Source organism: Tupaia chinensis, unplaced genomic scaffold, assembly GCF_000334495.1.
Source record: "Tupaia chinensis unplaced genomic scaffold, TupChi_1.0 Scaffold144269_1, whole genome shotgun sequence".
In the NCBI taxonomy this organism is placed as follows: Eukaryota; Metazoa; Chordata; class Mammalia; order Scandentia; family Tupaiidae; genus Tupaia; species Tupaia belangeri.
In genome coordinates, this window is record NW_006204127.1 from 146,218 (window position 1) to 166,143 (window position 19,926).

General features: G+C 37.1%; 1 protein-coding gene and 1 pseudogene across 2 annotated transcripts in view; both read left to right on the forward strand.

The window, feature by feature from the left end:
- PGGT1B (protein geranylgeranyltransferase type I subunit beta) overlaps positions 1 to 11,327 on the forward strand; it is an 80,541-nt gene extending 69,214 nt beyond the window's left edge. For both annotated transcript variants that reach the window (XM_014583381.2, XM_006166532.3), the window contains exons 8-9: positions 5,215 to 5,323; positions 9,916 to 11,327. In XM_014583381.2, the coding sequence (XP_014438867.1) occupies positions 5,215 to 5,323; positions 9,916 to 10,097 (291 nt within the window). In that variant the 3' untranslated portion in view covers positions 10,098 to 11,327. The remainder of the gene's footprint in view (positions 1 to 5,214; positions 5,324 to 9,915) is intronic.
- A 3,098-nt stretch (positions 11,328 to 14,425) lies between these two features.
- LOC106733635 (ADP/ATP translocase 3-like) overlaps positions 14,426 to 19,926 on the forward strand; it is a 16,101-nt pseudogene continuing 10,600 nt past the window's right edge.

Sequence of the window (19,926 nt, forward strand, 5' to 3'; positions counted from 1 at the left end):
ATCTTAGGCATGCATGCGCACATGCCTGGCATGAGTTTAAGCCACCAGGTCCGGGACTTGAACCACAGTCAACTGTGTAGGAGTCCAGCGACATAACCATTACACCATCCACTGGTCCCCATGTCTGCTTTTTTTTTTTTTAATCTTCATTGTATTGTGGTAAAGTATACATAACATAATATATTGACTGTGCATTAAATATCATTTTAACCATTTATTTATAAATGTACAATTTAGTTAGGCATTAATCACATTCACAATGTTATATAGCCATCATCACCATCTAGCTATACACATTTTTTTTTAATTTTTCCTAATATAAACTCTGTACCCATAAAATAGTAACTTCCCTTTTTCCCCTTCTTGCCTAACCTGTGTTCTCTGTCTCTATGAGTTGTTCTTGGTTCCTCATGTAAGTAGAGTCATACAATTTGTCCTTCTATTTCTGGCTTATTTCACTTAGTGTAATGTTTTCAGGGTCCATCTGTGTAGTAGCATATATCAAATTTTGTTCCTTTTTATGGCATATTCAGTTGTATGTGTAACTACATTTTTCTTATTCATATATTCATTGATAGTCACTAAGATTGTTCCCACCTTTTAGCTTTTGTGAATATTGCTGCTGTTACCATGTCTTTACAAATGTATGGTCTAATCCCTGCTTTCATTTTTAGAGATATATACCTAGGAAGAGAATTGCTTGATCATATGGTAGTTCTATGTTTAACTTTCTTTTTTCCTTTAGAGAAATTTTTCCTATAGGGCATGACCACTCACGAGAGAGACAGAAGGTGAGAAATCAGCCCCTGGGAAAATGGCCACACTCTACTCCTTTCTCTTCCATTCTCCTCTCAGGATTTTGGGTACTTGCACACACACACACACCTGGAGTGAATTTTGAGCCTCTGGGTCTGGGACTTGAATTGTGGTCGATTGCATAGTAGTCCAGTGACCTAACCATTACTCCATCTGCTGGTCCCATTATTTTTAACATTTTGAGAGGAACTGCCAAACCATTTTTCAGAGAAGCTTCATCATTTTACATTCCTACCAGCAATTTATGAGGATTCCAGTTTCTATACATCCTCACCAACACCTGTTATTTCTGTTTTTTTAATAGTAGCCATCGTATTTGAAGTAGTCTCTCATTATTTTGATTTACATTTTCCTAACTATTGACGATGGTGAATGTCTTTTCAAAATGTGCTCACTTGCCATTTATGTATCTCCTTGTGACAAAAGTATAAGTCTTTTGCTCATTTTTTATCATGTTCTGTTTTTTCGTTGCTGAGCTATAGAAGTTCTTTATATATTCTGAATATTAATCCCTTAACCAGATATATGATTTGCAGATATTTTGTCCTGTTCCTTGAGTTGCTTTTTCTCTCTGTTGATAGTGTCCTTTAATGCATGTAAGTTTTTGTTTTGTTGGTTGGTTTTTGTTTTTGCTATAGAGCACATGAGAGAGAGAGGCAGAGAAAAGGAAAGAAATCTCCCCCTAAGTGGAGATGGGCACAGCCTGGTTTCTTCTTGAGATTTTGGACTCACACACATGCCTGGCATGATTTTTCAAGTCACCAGATCCAGGACTTGTATTGCACAGCCAACCATGTGGGATCCAGTACCTGAACCACCATGCCACCTGCTGATTTTGATCAGTTTGATTTTATTTATCTTTTATTGTCTGTGCTTTTGGTGTCATATCCATGAAATTTTTGTCAAATCTGATGTCATAAAGGTTTTCCTGTTTGTTTTAGGTCCTAAGTTTAGATCTTCCATCAATTTTGAGTTAATTTTTATGTATATAAGGTAACAGCCAACTTCATTCTTTCACATATGGGTATCCAGTTATTCAAGCAACATTTGCTGAAAATACTGTATTTTTTCCATTAAATATTCTCAAAAATCAGTTGACCGTATATATGAGGATTTGTTTCTGGACTCTTGATTCTATTCCATGGGTTTATGTGTCTATCCTAGTACCAGTACCATAATGTTTTTTGTTTGTTTGTTTGTTTGTTTTTAATTTGCTGGAGTGCATGTGCACTTGCCAGAGAGAGAGAAGACCATGGGGCATGGTCATACCACATCCTCTGTTTCTCCCTTCCCTTAGGATTTTAGGCATGCACACACATGCCCAGCATGTTTTCCAACTTAATAGGTCCAGGACTTGGACTGTACAGTTGGCCATGTAGGGTCCAGCCACCTTAATCACCAGGCCTTAGGTTGGCCCGTACTGTTTTAATTGCTGTAGCTTCATAGAAAGTTTCTAAGTCAGGAGGTATGAGTTCACCAACTTTATTCTTTGAATATTGTTTTGCTATTTGAGACCCCATTCAATTTCACGTGAATTTCAAACTTAGTCTTCATTTCTGCAAAGAAGGCAATTAGAATTTTGAGAGGGTTTGGCTTGACTTTGTAGATCACTTTCAGTACTATTGACATCTTGACAAGATTAAGTCATTCTGTCCCTGACCACAATTTCTCACTTTCTGTCTCTCTGTCTCTGTCTTTCTGGCAAGCGCACTTTCCATTTATTTGGTGTTCTTCAGTTTCTTTAAGTAATGGTTTATAGTTTTCAGCATACAAGTCTGTCACTTCCTTGTTTAAATTTATTTGTAAGTATTTAATTCTTTGAGATGTTGTTATAAATGGAATTTAGTTGTTCATTGCCTTTTGGATTATTCATTGCTAGTGTATAGAATCCCCATCAACTCTTTATGGAATGATTTTAGCAACTATTGAAGATCTTACTTAGATGAATTATGTTATAAAGGGATTACAAAATAGTGATATTCTGTCATTCCTTCTAATGTATTAACTAGTACACTAGTACTCTTTTTATTTTTTGGAGAGTTTTTGTTTGTTTGTTTGTTTGTTTGTTTGTTTTTTGTTGTTGTAGGTTGGTCTTTTTGTTTTTTGGGTTTTGGATTTTTTTGCTACAGGGCATGTGCGCTTGCCAGAAAGACAGAGACAGAGAGACAGAAAGTGAGAAATCCCCCCCCCCCCCCTCGGGGAGGGGGGGATAGCCACATCACAATCCCTTTTACTCCATTTTCCTCTCGGAATCTTGGGCACACACACACATGCGCCAGGCGTGAGTTTAAGCCATGGGGTCCAGGACTCGAACTGCAGTCGACTACATGGGAGTCCAGCAATATAGTGATTACACCAGCTGCTGGTCCCTTAACTAGTACTCTTTTACAAAGAAGAATTTACCTTACCCTAGTATAATTTATATAGAGAAGTACAGATAGATGCTTAATTTTAACAGTGTTTGGTACAATGATTCCCTAAGATCCTCTCAAGTTTTTCAATGAAATGTCTGGTTTTAGGGTTTTTTTTTTTTCTTTTATTATTATTGTGAACTCATAGATTTTAACATTTCATATTTTAGTTCATTACATTTTTCTTTTTAATGCTTTAATTTTCCCCACCTTTATTCAGTCAAGTCCTTTCTAGGTGGTTATTGAGTCTTTTTTTTTATATATATCAGTAGTCTTTGATAACTTTCTGAAGGCAACAACTTTTGAACAGTTTTTTTTTAATGTTTTATAAGTTATATACTGATTCCTTATCAACTCTAGACACTATCTTTGATTTCTAATTATGAAAAATTGCAATTTAGGGACCAGCAGATGACATAATGGTTACATCAACTGGATTCTCACATGGCCGACCACGGTTTGAGTATCAGACCCAGTGACTTGAAACTCACACCGAATGCATGTCTGTGCATGCCCCATATTCCAAGAGAATAGAGGAGAAGGGATTGCAGCATGGCCATCCCCTATGGGGGGGTGTTTTCTCACTTTCTGAAATCTGGCAAGTGCATGCACCCTCTAGCAAAAATCTCTATAAGAAAGGAAAAATTAAGATGTAGCCTCTCTTTTTTCTAGCAAGTTGTTACTATCTGTTCTTCTCCTCTTCTACCATCCTGTACTGCTATAAGCTTATCTTTACTTTTATAATGTCAGGTTAAGTAACATTCCTGATGTTTTTTCTATAATAAAGATCAAATCTTTCATACTTTGCCTACAGGTTGATTTTAAAAATTGAAAGCCAGTAACAACACTTATGGTGGTAGTGTAAATATTGTTTATTGCTAAACCAAGTATGGTATTAAGATTGTAATTTCTTTTTATGTAATGCACATGTACCACTTGATGGTGTTACTAGCATCAGGATTCTAGAGTCTCATTCCTTATAGTCTATTAGTTAAAGGAATACATTTGGTTCTTTTATATACTGATACTTTCTTACAGATTTAACATTTCTTTTTGAGAAATAATGCTTTTTTAACGATCAATTACTAATTTTTTTTCTTGGCTGTCTTTCACTCAGTAACACACTTTAAACTGCTTTGTTATCTTTCGAAATTTCTTGAATTATCTAGTGCTAACCTACACCCATTCTCTTGCACTTTTTTTTTTGTTTGGGTTTTGTTTGTGTATTTGTTTTTTCATGCACCCTCTGTGGGGAATAGGCATGCTTCAGTCCCTTCTTCTCCATCTTGCCCTCCTTTCATGATTTTGGACATGCACACATACACACCTAGCATGTTCTTTAAGCCACTGTGTCTAGGACTTGAACTATAGAGTTAGCCATGTAGGATGTCGCTTCATTAACTCCAGGCCTTGGAACTGTCCCTTTATTTTCTTTTTAAAGGGATCTTGGGGGGGTGGGGGGGATACACACGCACGCACACACACACACACTAAATCATTAAGCTATGTAGTTTTTGTTGTAATCAGGTCATTTGTTTTACTATTCTCAAACAAAACTATTTCTAGCATCTGTTTAACACTGCTTTTGTTTTATTTGCTTTTGTCCCCAAATATTTTTAGTTGTATTTACTACCAATTGTAACTCATAGCTTGAGAGCCTGTTCTAAGAGTGAAAGTGTAGGTGGAAAGAAATACATTTTTACATGACCGATTATCTTGAACAGATTGGAGGAATTGCATTTGAATCAAATTTAAAGTGATACAAAGCAATTAGTTGCACTTGATTCAGAAGAGGGAAATAGGGACTTGGTCAGGAAAAGGAGAGTAGGTTTTAAAGGAAGATTTTGTTTTTAAATAATGTGGTTGATTAATCTTAAGTGATCAAGTCCCCTGAGGGCCTTAGCTAAAGATAACCATATCTAAATGATACATAGCTGAATTTTGAGCCAAAAGCTTAATGTCAGTTGTATTTATCATGTCATTTCAGCTTCTGAAAATTTTCCAATATACTAATTTTGAGAAAAATAGAAATTACATCTTATCAACTCAAGATCGCCTTGTAGGGGGATTTGCAAAGTGGCCTGACAGTCATCCAGGTAATTATTTTTTATGTGGATCCAGAACAGATTTAATTTCTTGAGTACATCTTCAAGCATCTTTTTCAGAGAAGGCATATGATAGAAAATGTAACCCATAAATACATTAAATAATATGTTCTTTAAAAGATAGGTTGTTTAAGCTTAGAATGGATTTAGGGTGTTGGAGAATATAAAGAAAGGGATTGATTATCAAGATGTATTAATATAGTATGCATCCCCCCCCAGATATTTTAACAATGTGTTACTTCATTTGTGGCAGTAAGGCAAATGTTCTGACTGAATCCTTTCCAAAGTAGAGAATTGTTTGGCCCATCCAAAATTCATAGAATTATCAACAATGACTTGAGCTAAGTACAATAAATACCTCTCAAACCCAAAGGGAATCAGTTCTTATTCTTCTCAGAAAACTCATTAAATCCCAAACTCAAGTCCTAAATACAGGTGTTCCTCTCTGCTCTGTACTCTACATTTCAGCAGACTCAGGTGACTTTTTTAGATGAATACTTTGCTATATGAATTCTTACCATTCATGATATAAAATCACAAACGAATTAGTAGATTCATACAAGATGACTGGTATGACATTAAGGTCTTCCAAAAATTTGACTCTTCTTCCCTCTCTAGCATCGTTCTTCAGCCTACTACCCCCCTTCGTATCTTCACTTTGAATGAAATGAGTTTATTTACAGCTTTCCCATTAAAAATCAATTTAAGTCTGTTGAAGTAATTTAGAACAACTGACGTTTCTAATAAGCAAGTTGTGAAAGAATTAGCTGTAAAATATGTAAAACTCTAGATGCAAGGAGTGATTGTTTTTTGCAGCTTTGCATAGATCATGGTTTTTGTTATAATCAATCTAGAAGAGCCTTTTCATTTCATCACCTATCATAAAATTGCTATGGTTGTAATTTGTACTTAAAATATAAACAGCTCACAAAATCATATTTTTGTACCTGAAATAAGCAGAAATATTTTTACTATCATACTTACGTGTATTTTCATGTAAAACAGGCCTCCCTAGAAAAAATGTACAGTACTTTAAGGGTCATAAGCCAAAGTATATTTTTACAGTGTTTTTAAATTATAGAAGTAAAATAATACCTTTGTAAATCTTCATATCTGTAACACATAACTATAAATATGTTAGAAAAGTGTCTACAGAAAACAGAATTATTTTGATCTTGATACCAATTTTTTTCAATCAGCATATGGTACTATTGTAACATGTACTGTTCTAACAAATAATAAGAATAGGGAAATGATAGTCTCTTTTTTTAAAAAAAAGAATTATTTATTTGATTTTATTTATTATTATTAGTTTTTAATTTTACCAGAGAGAAAGGGAAAGTGAGAAAGCAAGCTACCAAGTCCAGGACTCGAACTGCTATCAGACACGTGGGAGTCCAGCACCTTAACCACCATACCACCTGTCAGCCCCAGGAAATGATGATCTCTTAGAAAGCATTTCTTATTTAAATATACTTGAAACCCATTAGTCTGTCGGTCTTTGCCTAAGATGTGTGCACTCACACGCCTAGGGAGACAGGGACAGCAAGAGAGAAAGTGAGAAATCACCCCCCGGGGGGACGGCCACACTGCAGTCCCTTCTCTTTCATTCTCCTCCTGGAATCCTAGGCACGCATGCACACATGCTTGGTGTGAATTTGAAACCACCAGGTCCAGGACTCGAACCACAGTCAGCCATATGGGAGTCCAATGACATAACTGCCACACCATTTGCTGGCCCTGAAACACATTAGTATTTCTAATAGCACTTCTTTTAAAAATTTTTTTAGTTATTTATTCAATTTTATTTATTATTATTATTTTAATTTGTTATAGCACACACATGCCCATCACAAAGAGACAAGGGAGAGAGAGAGAAGGAAAGGAAAATGAGAAAGCAAGTTACTAGGTCTAGAACTCGAACCGTCGTTGGCCATGTGGGAGTCCATGCCTTAACCACTGTACCACTTGCTGGCCCCTTTAAAAATCTTAAGTTTCTTTCCCGAGAGAGAGCAAGAAGCAGGGGTGGCACTCCCAACAGTTCTCTTGCTGTGATCCACACCTATCTCAGCTGGCTCAGCTCTTGGGCACATGCATGTCTTGCATGTTCAGGGTGGCCTCAGGACTCAAGCCAAGAACCATTTCCATGTGGGTCCAGTTATGTTACCACTGTGCCACCTCCAGGCCCATCATAGCTTTTTTATTTATTTTTTTTTTTTGAGAGGTTTTTGTCATAGGGCGTGTGCGTTCTCCAGAGAGACATAGAGAGACAGAAAATCACCCCCCAGGGGGGATGGCCACGCTGCAATATCTTCTCTTCCATTCTCCTCTCAGGATCTTGGGCACGCATGCACATGCACCTGGTATGAGTTTAAGGCACCGGGCCCAGGACTTGAACCCATGGTCGATTACATGGGGGTCCAACCACATAGCCATTATGCTAACTGCTGGTCCCAGCCATCATAGCTTTAAAAAAAAAAATTCTTGAAACTTTTTTCTAGAGAGTTCAGTTGCTAACTTTAACATTTGTATAAATATTTGAATGTAATGCTAGCTTCTTACTGATAAATTATATTTTCAGTGCCTAAAATTACACTAGAGAACATAGTAAGTCTTCGTATAATAAAAGAAGTATTTGTGGAAACACCTGTGAGCAGAATGTTTAGAAAATTATTTTAACCTGATTTATTTTAAATTAGCTTATCTTGGTTTTAGTAAGTCTAGCAGTAGATTTGACTAAAGTTTTTATACATTTATGAAAGAAACCTCTGAAAGAGTGATGTTTTATTATGAATTAATATTGGCCTCCATCAGTAAAATAACTTTCTTACAAATGGCATTAAGTAAGCATAACTACCTTGTCTTTTCTGTTGAGAAGTAAATGACACTTGTTAGAGGAAAACTTTTTCTTTAACTCTTGACAGAGTTTGACTTGCTAAGATATTTTGAACTACAAATAGCCCTTGAGGCCATAAATGACTGACCAACTAAAATATAGAAAAAAATCTTGACTGCTACAAAACCTTTTTGTAGTGTTCCCATAACTGCAGAGCTCTGAGCTCTCTGGAAGACTATAGGCTTTGAGGCAGGCAGCATCATGTGATTTCAGCGGCCACTTTCGTAGAAGAGGATTGCTGGCCCCCGTCAGATGGGTACTGTATGAGGCAGTAGAGATGAATGGTTATGATACCAGGTAGAACGTCGAGGGTTTTTAGTATCAGATTTTTTAGAATGACTGGCATTAGCCGAAATAGAAGAATGTGTTCTGGCACAGCATTTCAGGGTAGATTATGTTAGCTTAAGTTCCTTTAATGCAGTATTTGGATAGTATATAGGTTAGAAAAGGTCAGAAGTAAAATTGGGGAGGTGGGGGGTGGGAGGTGTTGCTTCTTAGATTATGAGATTTTGGGGGGATTTTTTTGCTTAAGTTTATTTTATTCTGCCTTTAATAAGAGAGAGGCACACACAGACAGACAGGTACCCTTGACAGGCTTTTGCCACACCATGATTCTTGCTCATGCCTTTCAGCCAGCCACATCACAGGTACGTGCAGGCATACCCAGCGTGTTCAGATGAACCTGGGATCCAAGCTCGGGCTTCCCCCCTTAATTCCAGCATTGCGCAATGGTGCCCTACCCCCGTGCCACCGTGGCGGGACCTGTTTCCATTTTTAAGAAAAGTATTTTCCTTTTATTTAAAAATAAATTATTTTTCTTTTTAAATTTAATTATTTTGGGTGTAGGTATCATATTCTTTTTATGATACAGGGTTAAAGCCTCTGGTTTCCAAATTCTGTAATAAAAGGGAAAATCTGCTAGTGAGAAGTCATATATTGTTACTCTTCCACTGTCCTTTTTAATCACAGAGGATGTTGACAATGTCACCTCATTAGTTAGGAATTATTTTCCTCTGTTAATGATATTTTCTTCTTCTCCTTTTTTTTGTAGACAGGATTTTACCATGTAACGATCCTCCTGCCTCAACCTCCTGAAGTAGCTGGGGCTATCTATAGGTGTACACCACTATACCTAGCTTTGTAGTGTGGGCCAGAAGTCCAACCTCCATTTCCCATGTGGCCTCAGCCTGCTAAGCAGCAGCATCCATAGTGTGTTTTCACTGCTGGGCCTTGTTAATGGTATTTTCATGAATACAATGTTGTGATCACTTGTTCTATATATTTAAATTTGAGAAAACACATTATCAAACACTATTTCAATGTATTTTTTTAAACCATCAAGTGAGGGCTTTTTCTCCCCTAGTTACTTTGTTGCTGTTGCTGCTGTTGTTGTCAGAGAGAACCGGGAGAGTTTTCATGATCTGGCCCCAGCCTCAGCCACTCTAGATTTTGGGTATGTGCCTGCCTAGCGTGCTCCAGGTGGTCTTCAGACAGGACTCTGGAACCTTCCATGGGGTCATCCTTACCGAACATCACAGTTTACTGCTGCACTACTTCCTGGCCCGTATTTAGCATTTTTCTAAATTTATTTGTAAAGTAATGATAAACTGGTAGTATGTAGCTAAAATATTTTATGGCAAGTACAAGTAAGAATGCTTATCTAATTTTAAAAACACCATATTTTCAGATGCTTTGCATGCCTACTTTGGTATCTGTGGCCTGTCACTAATGGAGGAAAGTGGAATTTGTAAAGTTCATCCTGCTCTGAATGTAAGCACACGGACTTCTGAACGCCTTCGAGATCTCCATCAAAGCTGGAAAACCAAGGATCCCGAACAGTGCTCAGAGAATGTACATATATCCACATGACCAACATTAGATTAGGAGGGTCAGGGGATTTGTAGCATAATTGTAGCTCAAGGTTAAAAGCCATGTTATAGCCAAGTGTGCTCTTTTTTAAAGAGATAGAGTCTTACAGTCAATCCCCTACTGTTATATGTCACTTTGGTATATAATCTTGAGCCAGTAACTAACATTTGTACTGGGTTTCAAGAAAATCTTTGTTGGGGTTTGAACCACAGCTGACTCTATCGTGGTTCTTAAGTGTTTATACTGTATTTCTAAAAAGTTCTATGAGGCAAATTGACTGTGTATGCTGGTTATCTTTTTAGAAATCTTAAGTACAAATTGTATCTTATAAAATGGACACAAATCTTCAAAACAAGTTTACACTTCATAGCATTGATAATCTTCAGGAGAACCTTTAGTGATCATTTTAAAAGCTTGACTGCTGGTAGAAAATTTGCTTTAATGAATTAAGTATCTAGGATTGTCCTTTACAAACAGATGATCTCATAATTTTTTTAAAGAATGATTTATTTTGTCTTATTCTTAAGTGTGCCAATTAAACCCATGTGGCCTATATAAATGAACTAAATAACTTCATAGTGAAAATAACATGCTTACCTAATAAGATAGTTTTTTAAAGAGAGATTGTTTATAGACTATTATGTAACTGAGGGAAAAGTAATTTCACTGTACATGCTTGTGAATAAGAAAGCTGTACTGTGGGGTCATTCATTTAGCTCTTGCTGGGGGGAAATCCCAGTTATGTTTGATTTTAATCTCAAATCATTTAGTTGCCTTTTTTCTTTCTTTTTTTGCTCTTTCTAAGAAGAAAACAATCTTTTTTATCTAGAAGAAAAGATGTTTAGTGTTCTTGTTTATTTTTGAGATATATGATATTACAAATTGTACTTTTATAACAGTTATTTTTAGTCACTTGGATTTTCTCTTTTTTTTAATTGTGTTGTCCCCTCTATGAGTGTTAGCTACTCTAGTTTCACACTAGTAATTTTCTTATTTTTTAAGTAAAAATCTAAATACAACATTAAAACACAAGTTAAGTCAGTGATACAGCTCCTTACATTGTCATTTATATTTTTATATTTTTAGGTAAGTGGGAGGGAAATACAGCCATTTAGAAGATAAAAACTAGTGTTTGTTTTTGCTCATTGTTTTATTTTTTTCTTAGTTTTATTAACTAGCTAATTGTAAAGAAGATAATGTTTATCAATAAATCACATTAATAACAGTTTATCAATAAATCACATCCATCACTCGTTCAAAGATAAGAGTCTTGTACTGAAATGGAGAAGGAAATCTCACTAAAGAAGCTGGGTTTAATTTCATCTTGGTGATAATAAATGTTGAAATCTTACTTCAACAAGCATCAATATAAATACTAACTTACTATTATCATTGTGTAGGTATTTTAATAATTTTAACTTTTTCCTAAATTAGAAAAAATACCCTAAAATTGTAATCCTCCCCAAGGCAAACCTAATATATATTTTGAAAAGTTATTTATTTATTACTAACTTGCTTTTAGTTTTAAACCTGAGTTTACCAAAGTCAACTGTATTTTTTTTTAATTAAAAATAAAATAAATCTTATAATATTGGGGAAGAAATAAGCTTAACGACAGATATTAGCTTTCTGTGAGTTAGTCCTGTCACTTCTATTTAAATCCTGACAAATTAAGATATCCTATCTCAAACCAAGTCATCTCTTAAATGTGGGAGGTGTAAGTGGTGTGAATATACTGGTTTCAGGTCTATGTAGAGCCCAGATTGTCTCTCTTGTATTGTCATCAATAGTTAGACGGTATAGTGAGTGACTGTATTTTTAAAGGAAAGTAAGAGGATTCCAAGATAAAAGTATTTCATGAAACTATTCAATATCTTCTACATCCTAGAATAATGTAATCATATGAGAATACTGTGTAAATTACATTATGGTTCTAATTGACAAACTGTGGGAAACCGTGTCCAGGCTTAAGGACTGGGGATTGTTATGTTCTACAGTAACATAATGCCCCAAAATTCCGGGCTAGTGCAAAGCATGGAGAATTATTCCTAACTTTTTCTAGTTATTTACAAGAAAAGTATTTATATATAAAGCAAATTATGGGACCAGCAGATGGTATAATGGTTACATTGCTGGACTCCCATATGGTCAACTGTGGTTCAAGTCCTGGACCTGAAGGCTAAAACACATGCTGGGCATGTGTGTGTGCATGCCCAAAATCCTGAGAGGAGAATGGAGAAGAGGTGGTTGTGGCTTGGCCAACCCCCCTGGGGGGTAATTTCTCACTTTCTGTCTCTCTGTCTCTGTCTCTGGTGAGTGCATGTGCCCTACAGGAAAATCTCTCAAAAAACTTAAAATAAAAAATAAAGCAAATTATAAGCAATGTTTCACACATATGCTTTGTCCTTTGGCATTAGTGATATAATGAGAAAGGAAATTTGAAGTCCAGACTTCAGATAACTATGCCCTACTTGCTATCCCCCTTTAAGGAATTTTTTGCAGAGGATGATAGGAGAAGCTTTGTTTTGAGCATCTGCATAAAAATAAGGTTAATCAGGTTATACCACATAACTTAACCTATTTATCATCTATAGTGTGTTTAGATTGGATCTATAATGTGTATGTGTTTTTATTATACCTCTTTAAATATTCATTGATAAATACTTAATCTAAATTCAACCAGAAATTTTGCTGACAGTGGTACATAGTTCAAAAACTGTTAAGACGTGGTATTATTTGAGAGCGAATCAAAGAGCACTTCCGTACTCTGGAATCAGATGACTTGAATTTAAATCCCAGATCTGCCAGTTTATGTAATCCTAACTTTTCCATTGGTGGATGGAGGAAAATGATAAAACCTAACTCACAGAGAGTTGAGAAGTAAATCAGATAATATCTGTAAAGTACTTAGCATGGTGCCTGAAATCAGCATATTTCTAAATTATAGTTTCTGTCATTATCACCATAAAATTCTGATTGTTACTAAAAACGTTTTTATAAAATAGAGGGCTTAACTGAGTTTAAACTCAGAGAAGGTGATGACAGCAAGGTAGTCTCTGAATCTTCCGTAGGAATACAAAGCAGTTAGGATAGCCACAGGCATTATCTACAGTTAAATGACAGGATATCTCCATGAACCTCAAAATACAAATGAGAACAAACCACTGACCCACATGATTTTAGCATATGTGTAGGAGGAAATGAAAGAAAGATAGGTGGTTTCTGTTAGGTCTGCAAATTGGAGAACTGTAACATTCCCCAGTTTCTCCCTACGAAAGTACAATGGGCCAGTGTGAGAACAGAAGCTGAAAGTGGGAGGCAGGGTTCTACAGAATCCCATTTGGGGACCAGTAGATGGTGTAACAGTTACATCGATGGACTCCCATGTAGTTGACTGCAGTTTGAATCCCAGACCCAGCAGCTTAAAACTCACACTAGGCACATGTGCATGTCTGCCCAAAATCCCAAGAGCAAAATGGAGAAGGGATTGCATCATGACCATGCCCCCAGTGGGTGATTGCTCACTTTCTGTTTCTCTTTCTGTCTCTCCAGCAAGCATATGTGCCCTATAGCAAAAGGAAATAATTTGTAGATAAAAGCAAAATATAATTTATAGAAAACCAAAACAAAGCCAGTCCATAGCCTGGTGGTTAATGCAGCTGGAGCCCACATGGCCAACTGCTCAGTTTGATTTCCTGACCTGGCAGTTTGAAAACACCAGGTTCCTGTGCATGCATGCCCAAAATCCCCAGAGAAGGAGAAATGGAGGAAAAGGGATTGTGGTGTGATCATTCCCCACAGATGGTGCCTCTCTGTCTCCTTCCAACAAGCAAATGCATTCTCTGGAAAATTAAAAAAAAAAAGAAAGAACAAAAGGAAACCAGCCATTAAATAAATCCAAAAGCTGCTTCTTGGGGGATAGGGATGGACTCAGCAAGATAGAAAAACCACCAGCCAAACTGTTTAAGAAAAAAGGAAAAAAAAAAAAAAGGGAAGCACAAAAAACAAAACTTAAAAGGGCAAATACCATGAAACAGATTTTTAATTGAATATACGTCAAGTTAGAAAATCAACCCTTTTTAAAAAAAATGCAAATTGCCAAAATACACTCTAGTAGATAAAGTCAAAACCAGTTACTGTAGAAGAAACAACCAAAGGACCCCTTTGCCATAAAAGTATAATAATAATGATTGGGAAAAACATAGAAAAGATACTGAATGATGAAGTGGGGAGATTAATGTCTCTGTATTGACTGACATGCATGGCATTCCCTTTTGAAAAAGCAATGTAATACGCTGTAAAGCTATATGTAATCCAATGTAACATATAGAAGATTATGATAATAAAAAGAATTAAAAGGTACCTTTCAAATGAAAAAAAAAAAAAAAGTATCCGGCCCAGGTTGTCCCATGGAGATTTCTATTAACAATTAAGATGAAATAATTTCAATGTTGCTTGAACAATTCCAAGGTCAAAAAAGGCCCCCCAAAAGAACAAAAAAATTAATGTTGTAAAGTAAATGCAATAGCATTGATTCAAAAACCTGATACAGGTTGTACCGAAAAGAGAAGTATAGACCAATTTCAAATATCAATGCAAAAGTTTTTTCCAACAGCATTTTCAGAAGGTAATAAAACCATTACTAAGTTTGGCTCATTACAGGAATGCAAGAATAGCTTATTAGACAATCTATTAATATTCTTACTGAGTTTTTAAAAATAAATTATTATCTCCATCTTTGCAGAAAAGGCATTTGATAGACATGAGCACTTGTTTTGTATATACTTAGTAAGTAGAAACTGATAGCTAATTTATTAACATTGGATCTCTGCCCAGAAGTCAACATCTTGTTGGCTTTCCAACTACAGTCAGTGCCAAGACACATACCCAGCTCGTCAGCTATTGAACACCTTGTTGGGAGTTTTAGCCAATGAAGTTAGACAAAACAAAGACACAAGAATTAGAAAGGAAAAGATAAATTATTTGCAGATCCTAAGTGTGTGGAAAACCCACAAGAATTTGCTGAAAAACTAAACAGTGAAAAAATTTAATGTCAAGTAGCAATTAAATACATTTGCATACACCCATCAGTAGCTGTCACCAGGATGTCGGTGAAGTTCAGAACAGGCAAAGTTTATGTTTGGTGTAAAAATCAGTACCCTCTTTCAGCCACTACCTCTCTTCTCAAAGGTAAGCACTATCCTGATATATAATAAACCACTATCATTTAGTTTTGTCTATTTTTGAACTTTTGTGTAAGTGGAACCATATTGTATATGTTGTTTTTCAACTGGCTTCTTAAGCTCAACAAGAACTGGAGGGATGCAGTGAGCTCTGTGGTGCTGGTAATGTTGGTAATGCTGTGTTTCATGATTTAGGTGCTGGTTACATATGTCCACTCTATGAATATTTATCAAGCTATACACTAAAGATTTGTGTACTTTTCTTTACATGTAAGTATAGTTCAATAAAAAATGTTTAGTAAAGAAAGACTTCATATATACAACTAGTTAGAAAATGTATTGGAAAGCTCGTTTATGATTAAAAAAAATCATGTAAACTTAATAATGTGTCTGTAACCTACATGAAGAAAGCTTAAAACTCTTGGGACCAGCAGTTAGCATAATGGCTATGTGGCTGGACTCCCATGTAGTCGACCACGGTTTGTGTCCCAGACCTGGTGGCTTAAAACTCATGCCGTGTGCGTGTGCGTGCATGTCCAAGATCCCGAGAGGAGAATGGAGGAGAAGGGAGTGCGGCGTGGCCATCCCCCCTGGGCAGTGATTTCTCGCTTTCTGTCTCTCTGTCTCTGTCTGGTGAGCACATGCGACCTTATAGCAAAAACCTCTTAAAAAAAAAAAAAAAAGAAAGAAAGCTTAAAACTCTCGAAAGACAAAAAGGGGTAAATTTGAGGGAACAGCAGATGGCAATAATTGTTATATGGCTTAAAAATCACACCAGGCACATATGTATGTGTGTGTGCCCAAAATCCTGAGAAGAGAATGGAGGACAAGGGACTGCAGCGTGGCCGTTCCCCCAGAGAGTGATTTCTTGCTTTCTGTCTCTGGTAAGCACATGCACCCTATAGCAAAAATCTCTCAATAAAAAAGGTAGACTTGAATAAATGAAAAGAACACTATGTTCTTAGGAAGACTCAGCACCAGAATGTGTTTTTGTTTTTGTTTTTTTTAGTTTTGCTATCTGGTATATGTGCTCACCAGAAAGAGACAGAAAGTGAGAAATCACCCCTGATGGGAGAAGACTATGCCACAATCCCCTCTCCTCCTGGGACTCTTGAGCACATACACTCCTGGCATGATGCTCAAGCCTCAAGGTCTACAACTTAGACCACACAGGTGGCCATGTGGGATCCAGCCACCCCAACCTCCATGCCTACTGGCCCCCAAAACCTGTTGTTCTCTTTCAGTTAACAAATGTAATGTGATCCCAGTAAAAATTATGTCTGATTTTATTAGAACTTACCAGAGAAATCATGAAAACTGAAAATGAATGGGAGGAGACCTAGAACACACTGAAACATGCTCTGAATCCGCCATGGCAAAATCTATTGGAATCTTAAATGTGTCTACTTTTTATGCCAGCAATACCCTATCTATAATTCCCTCCTCTCAGACTTTGAAAAACTTGTGGAAAAATTAAATTAAAGCATGAGTTTATCTTGGAACCTAGACATAGTTTTTCATAATATGCATTTTCCATGTCTGAAGACTCCATAGCAATGCTGCACTAAAATGCATGTTTTCTGTCTCCAGGACAGGGTTCTAATGCATGCCATGAAATGAAGGATAACTTAGATATTCATCTTACATTTTCTTGTGTCTTTTTACATTTTTCCAGATGTTTAGTTCTGCTGACTTTTCGTTAAAGCTCTTATTGAGACTGTAACTGAATTGGGGTTGCCATTAAAGTACATATAGGAGAGAGTTCCTGAATTAGTTGACAATCTGCTACAGTCAGGTAGGATGTCCAAGCCCTCTCCTCAGTATGCTTCAAAGTATACTGTTTTAAAGTCTATGTGGGAACGTGAAAGGCATTTTAAATTCACTTGAGTAACTGAAGTGAAAATAAGACCCATTATAACTTTAGGCTCCAAACCAGTTTCCCTCATTGAATCTTATGTGAGCAAGTTAGGAAATTTGATAGAGCCATTTTATGAAGTCTCTGAGGAGTGAAGGAAAATTCTAAAATAATTAGTTTGATAAAGTGCACCAGAATAGCTGCTAGACCGTTAATGGATTGTCATCTTGTCATATAAATGTTAGCAATTGAGTACCATGCTAGAATACCCATAAGTGATACCCATACATTGAAAATTATTAGTGGTTAAATTAAAGAAATAGTTATAATTATGATTATCCACACAACACATTTTACTTCCATGAGCCTTACTACTCGTTTTGATATTGCTCATACTAAGGAATATTTAGTTTACTTACAACTCACAGATACTGTTATGAACGTCATTTAGCTCTATAGGTTTTCTAGAAGAAAGTTTCTGGAATAAAGGATATATGCTCTAAAAATATAAACAATAGCCTGGCTGTGATGTGAAAGCAGGTCGGTGCTAGTGTATGGTTGGTTGAGACCACATGGGAGGCCCCAGTTTGGTTCCTAGGCCAACCTGAGCAAGCCAGTCACAGTGGCATGTCCCTGTGGTAAATGACAGGGAGTTTGGGGCAACAGGATTACAACGTGGAAAGACTCAAAAATACTGGTCTGTTGCCAGTCAGTGGTGTGGGTTAAGGCAACTGGATCCCACATGGCCAACTATGCAGTTCAAGCCTTGGACCTGGCAGCTTGAAAAACATATTGGGTGTGTGTGCCCAAAATACCAGGAGGAGAATAGAGGAGATTTCAGTGTGACCCTCCCCCATAGGGAGGTGCTCTCTTTTCCTTTCTCTCGGTCCTGTTCTGGCAAGCGCATGTGCCCTTTAACAAATTTTTTTAAATAAAAATTATTCATGATTTTACATACATGTGTATGTGTCTTCAATATCATAAGTATTTGGACTTTTGTCTTTGGTTCCTAAAGCATATCATAGAAACCAGGCCCAAGGCAAGTCTTAAAAATTCTAAACCTGGGCCAGCAAGTGGTGTGGAGGTTAAAGCAGCTGGATCCCCTATGGCTGAATGTGTAGTTAAAGTCCTAGACCTGGCAGCTTGAAAAACATGTCAGGTATGTGTGCCTGCATGCCTAAAATCCTGAGAGGGGAGTGGAAGAGAAGGGATTACAATGTGGCCATCCCTGTAGGGTGCTTTCTCATTTTCTCTCTCTCTGGGGAGCATGTCCTCTAACAAACTAAAAATAATAATATAAAGAATACTAAAAATATTTCTTCTCAAATGGAAAAATACAATCTATAATCCTAAATTAAATTAGGAAACGGGTTCTGTTTAGTTTCAGGCAGGAGAGGTTCATTGTTTATATGTGCCGTGCAAACGAGTATTAACTGTATGCCCATGAGAGTGAAATCAGAACATGTCTCTGTGCAGGACTTAAGAACTCTAGTTTTCCAAATGTGATCTGCAGGTGGGAGCACTAGCATCACCTGGGAATGTGTTAGAGAGTGTAGACTGTCTGGCCCCAATTTAGTCCTACTGAATCAGAAACTCGGTGGGACAGCCATCTGGGTTGTAACAGGCCCTCCAGGAGGCTCTGATGTGCACTCAGATTGAATAACCACTCACTGATTTAGAAAAAGCAGCGTAGGGGTCAGCTGGTAGAGTGGCTGACCATGGTTCGAGCCCTAGACCTGGACCTGTGGCTTGCTTTTTCACTTTCTCTCTTCTTTCTCTCTCCCTCTCTCTCTCTCTCTCTCTCTCTCTCTCTCTCTCTCGTGAGCACATGTGCCCTATAGCAAACTTAAAATAATAATAATAAATTTTTTTTTAAAAAAGTGTAAGGAGAGGCAGTGAACGCCCCATAATAACTGCAAGCTATGTATATAGATACACATATATGTATGTATTTTTAAATTTGCCGTAGACACATGTATTCATCAGAGAGTGACAGAGAAGTGAGAAAGCACTCCTCTCAGGGGTATTGCCACACCACAGTCCTTTGTCCTCCATTCTCACAGGATTTGGGGCACATGCATTTGGAGTATTTCTCAAACTGCTGGGTCCAGGACTTGAACTGTGCAGTTGGCCATGTGGGATCCAGCTGCCTTAACCACCATGCCACTGACTGGCTTGCAAATTTATATTTTAAAAAGATAAAGATTTTAATTAACAGTGAGGTAAGCATAATTCATCAGTGTGCTCTTTACCCCAACTCCCAGCCCCAAAAGCTTAATCAGTGGTAGTAGGTTTGAAAACTTAATGAATGCTCATGTATGCAAAAATTACATCATTTTATCAGATGGACCCAGTCTTCCTTTACTCATATCTTTGAATATCAAGGGATGAGGATGCTGGGGAGAAAGGCTGTTTGAACTTGTCAACTCGCACTCAAGCACTCAAGTCTGTTTTGATTTCAGCAGTGTTCTTTCTCCTGCTCCTGGCTGGCTGATATGTGTGTCTCCTAGAGAGGACAGAGCGCCTATGCAGTTGCCACTCTGGTGCCTACTGAGGTGTCTGCTGCTGGTCCAGTGTGGCATTTCAAGGTGGATTGTGGCTATTGGCCTGCGATTTCCAATCCCCATACTATGGCCTCTTTGCGCAACTCCCAGGAGGCTTCGACTCAACTCATCTTGGTGGTTTAGTCTCTATCCTCCAGTCTTCACATGCACAGTCTGCTCACCGGCATATGAGGAAGCTCTTAGATCTATTTACGCCCAGAGCACTGTCCCCATTTATCTTCCCCCCC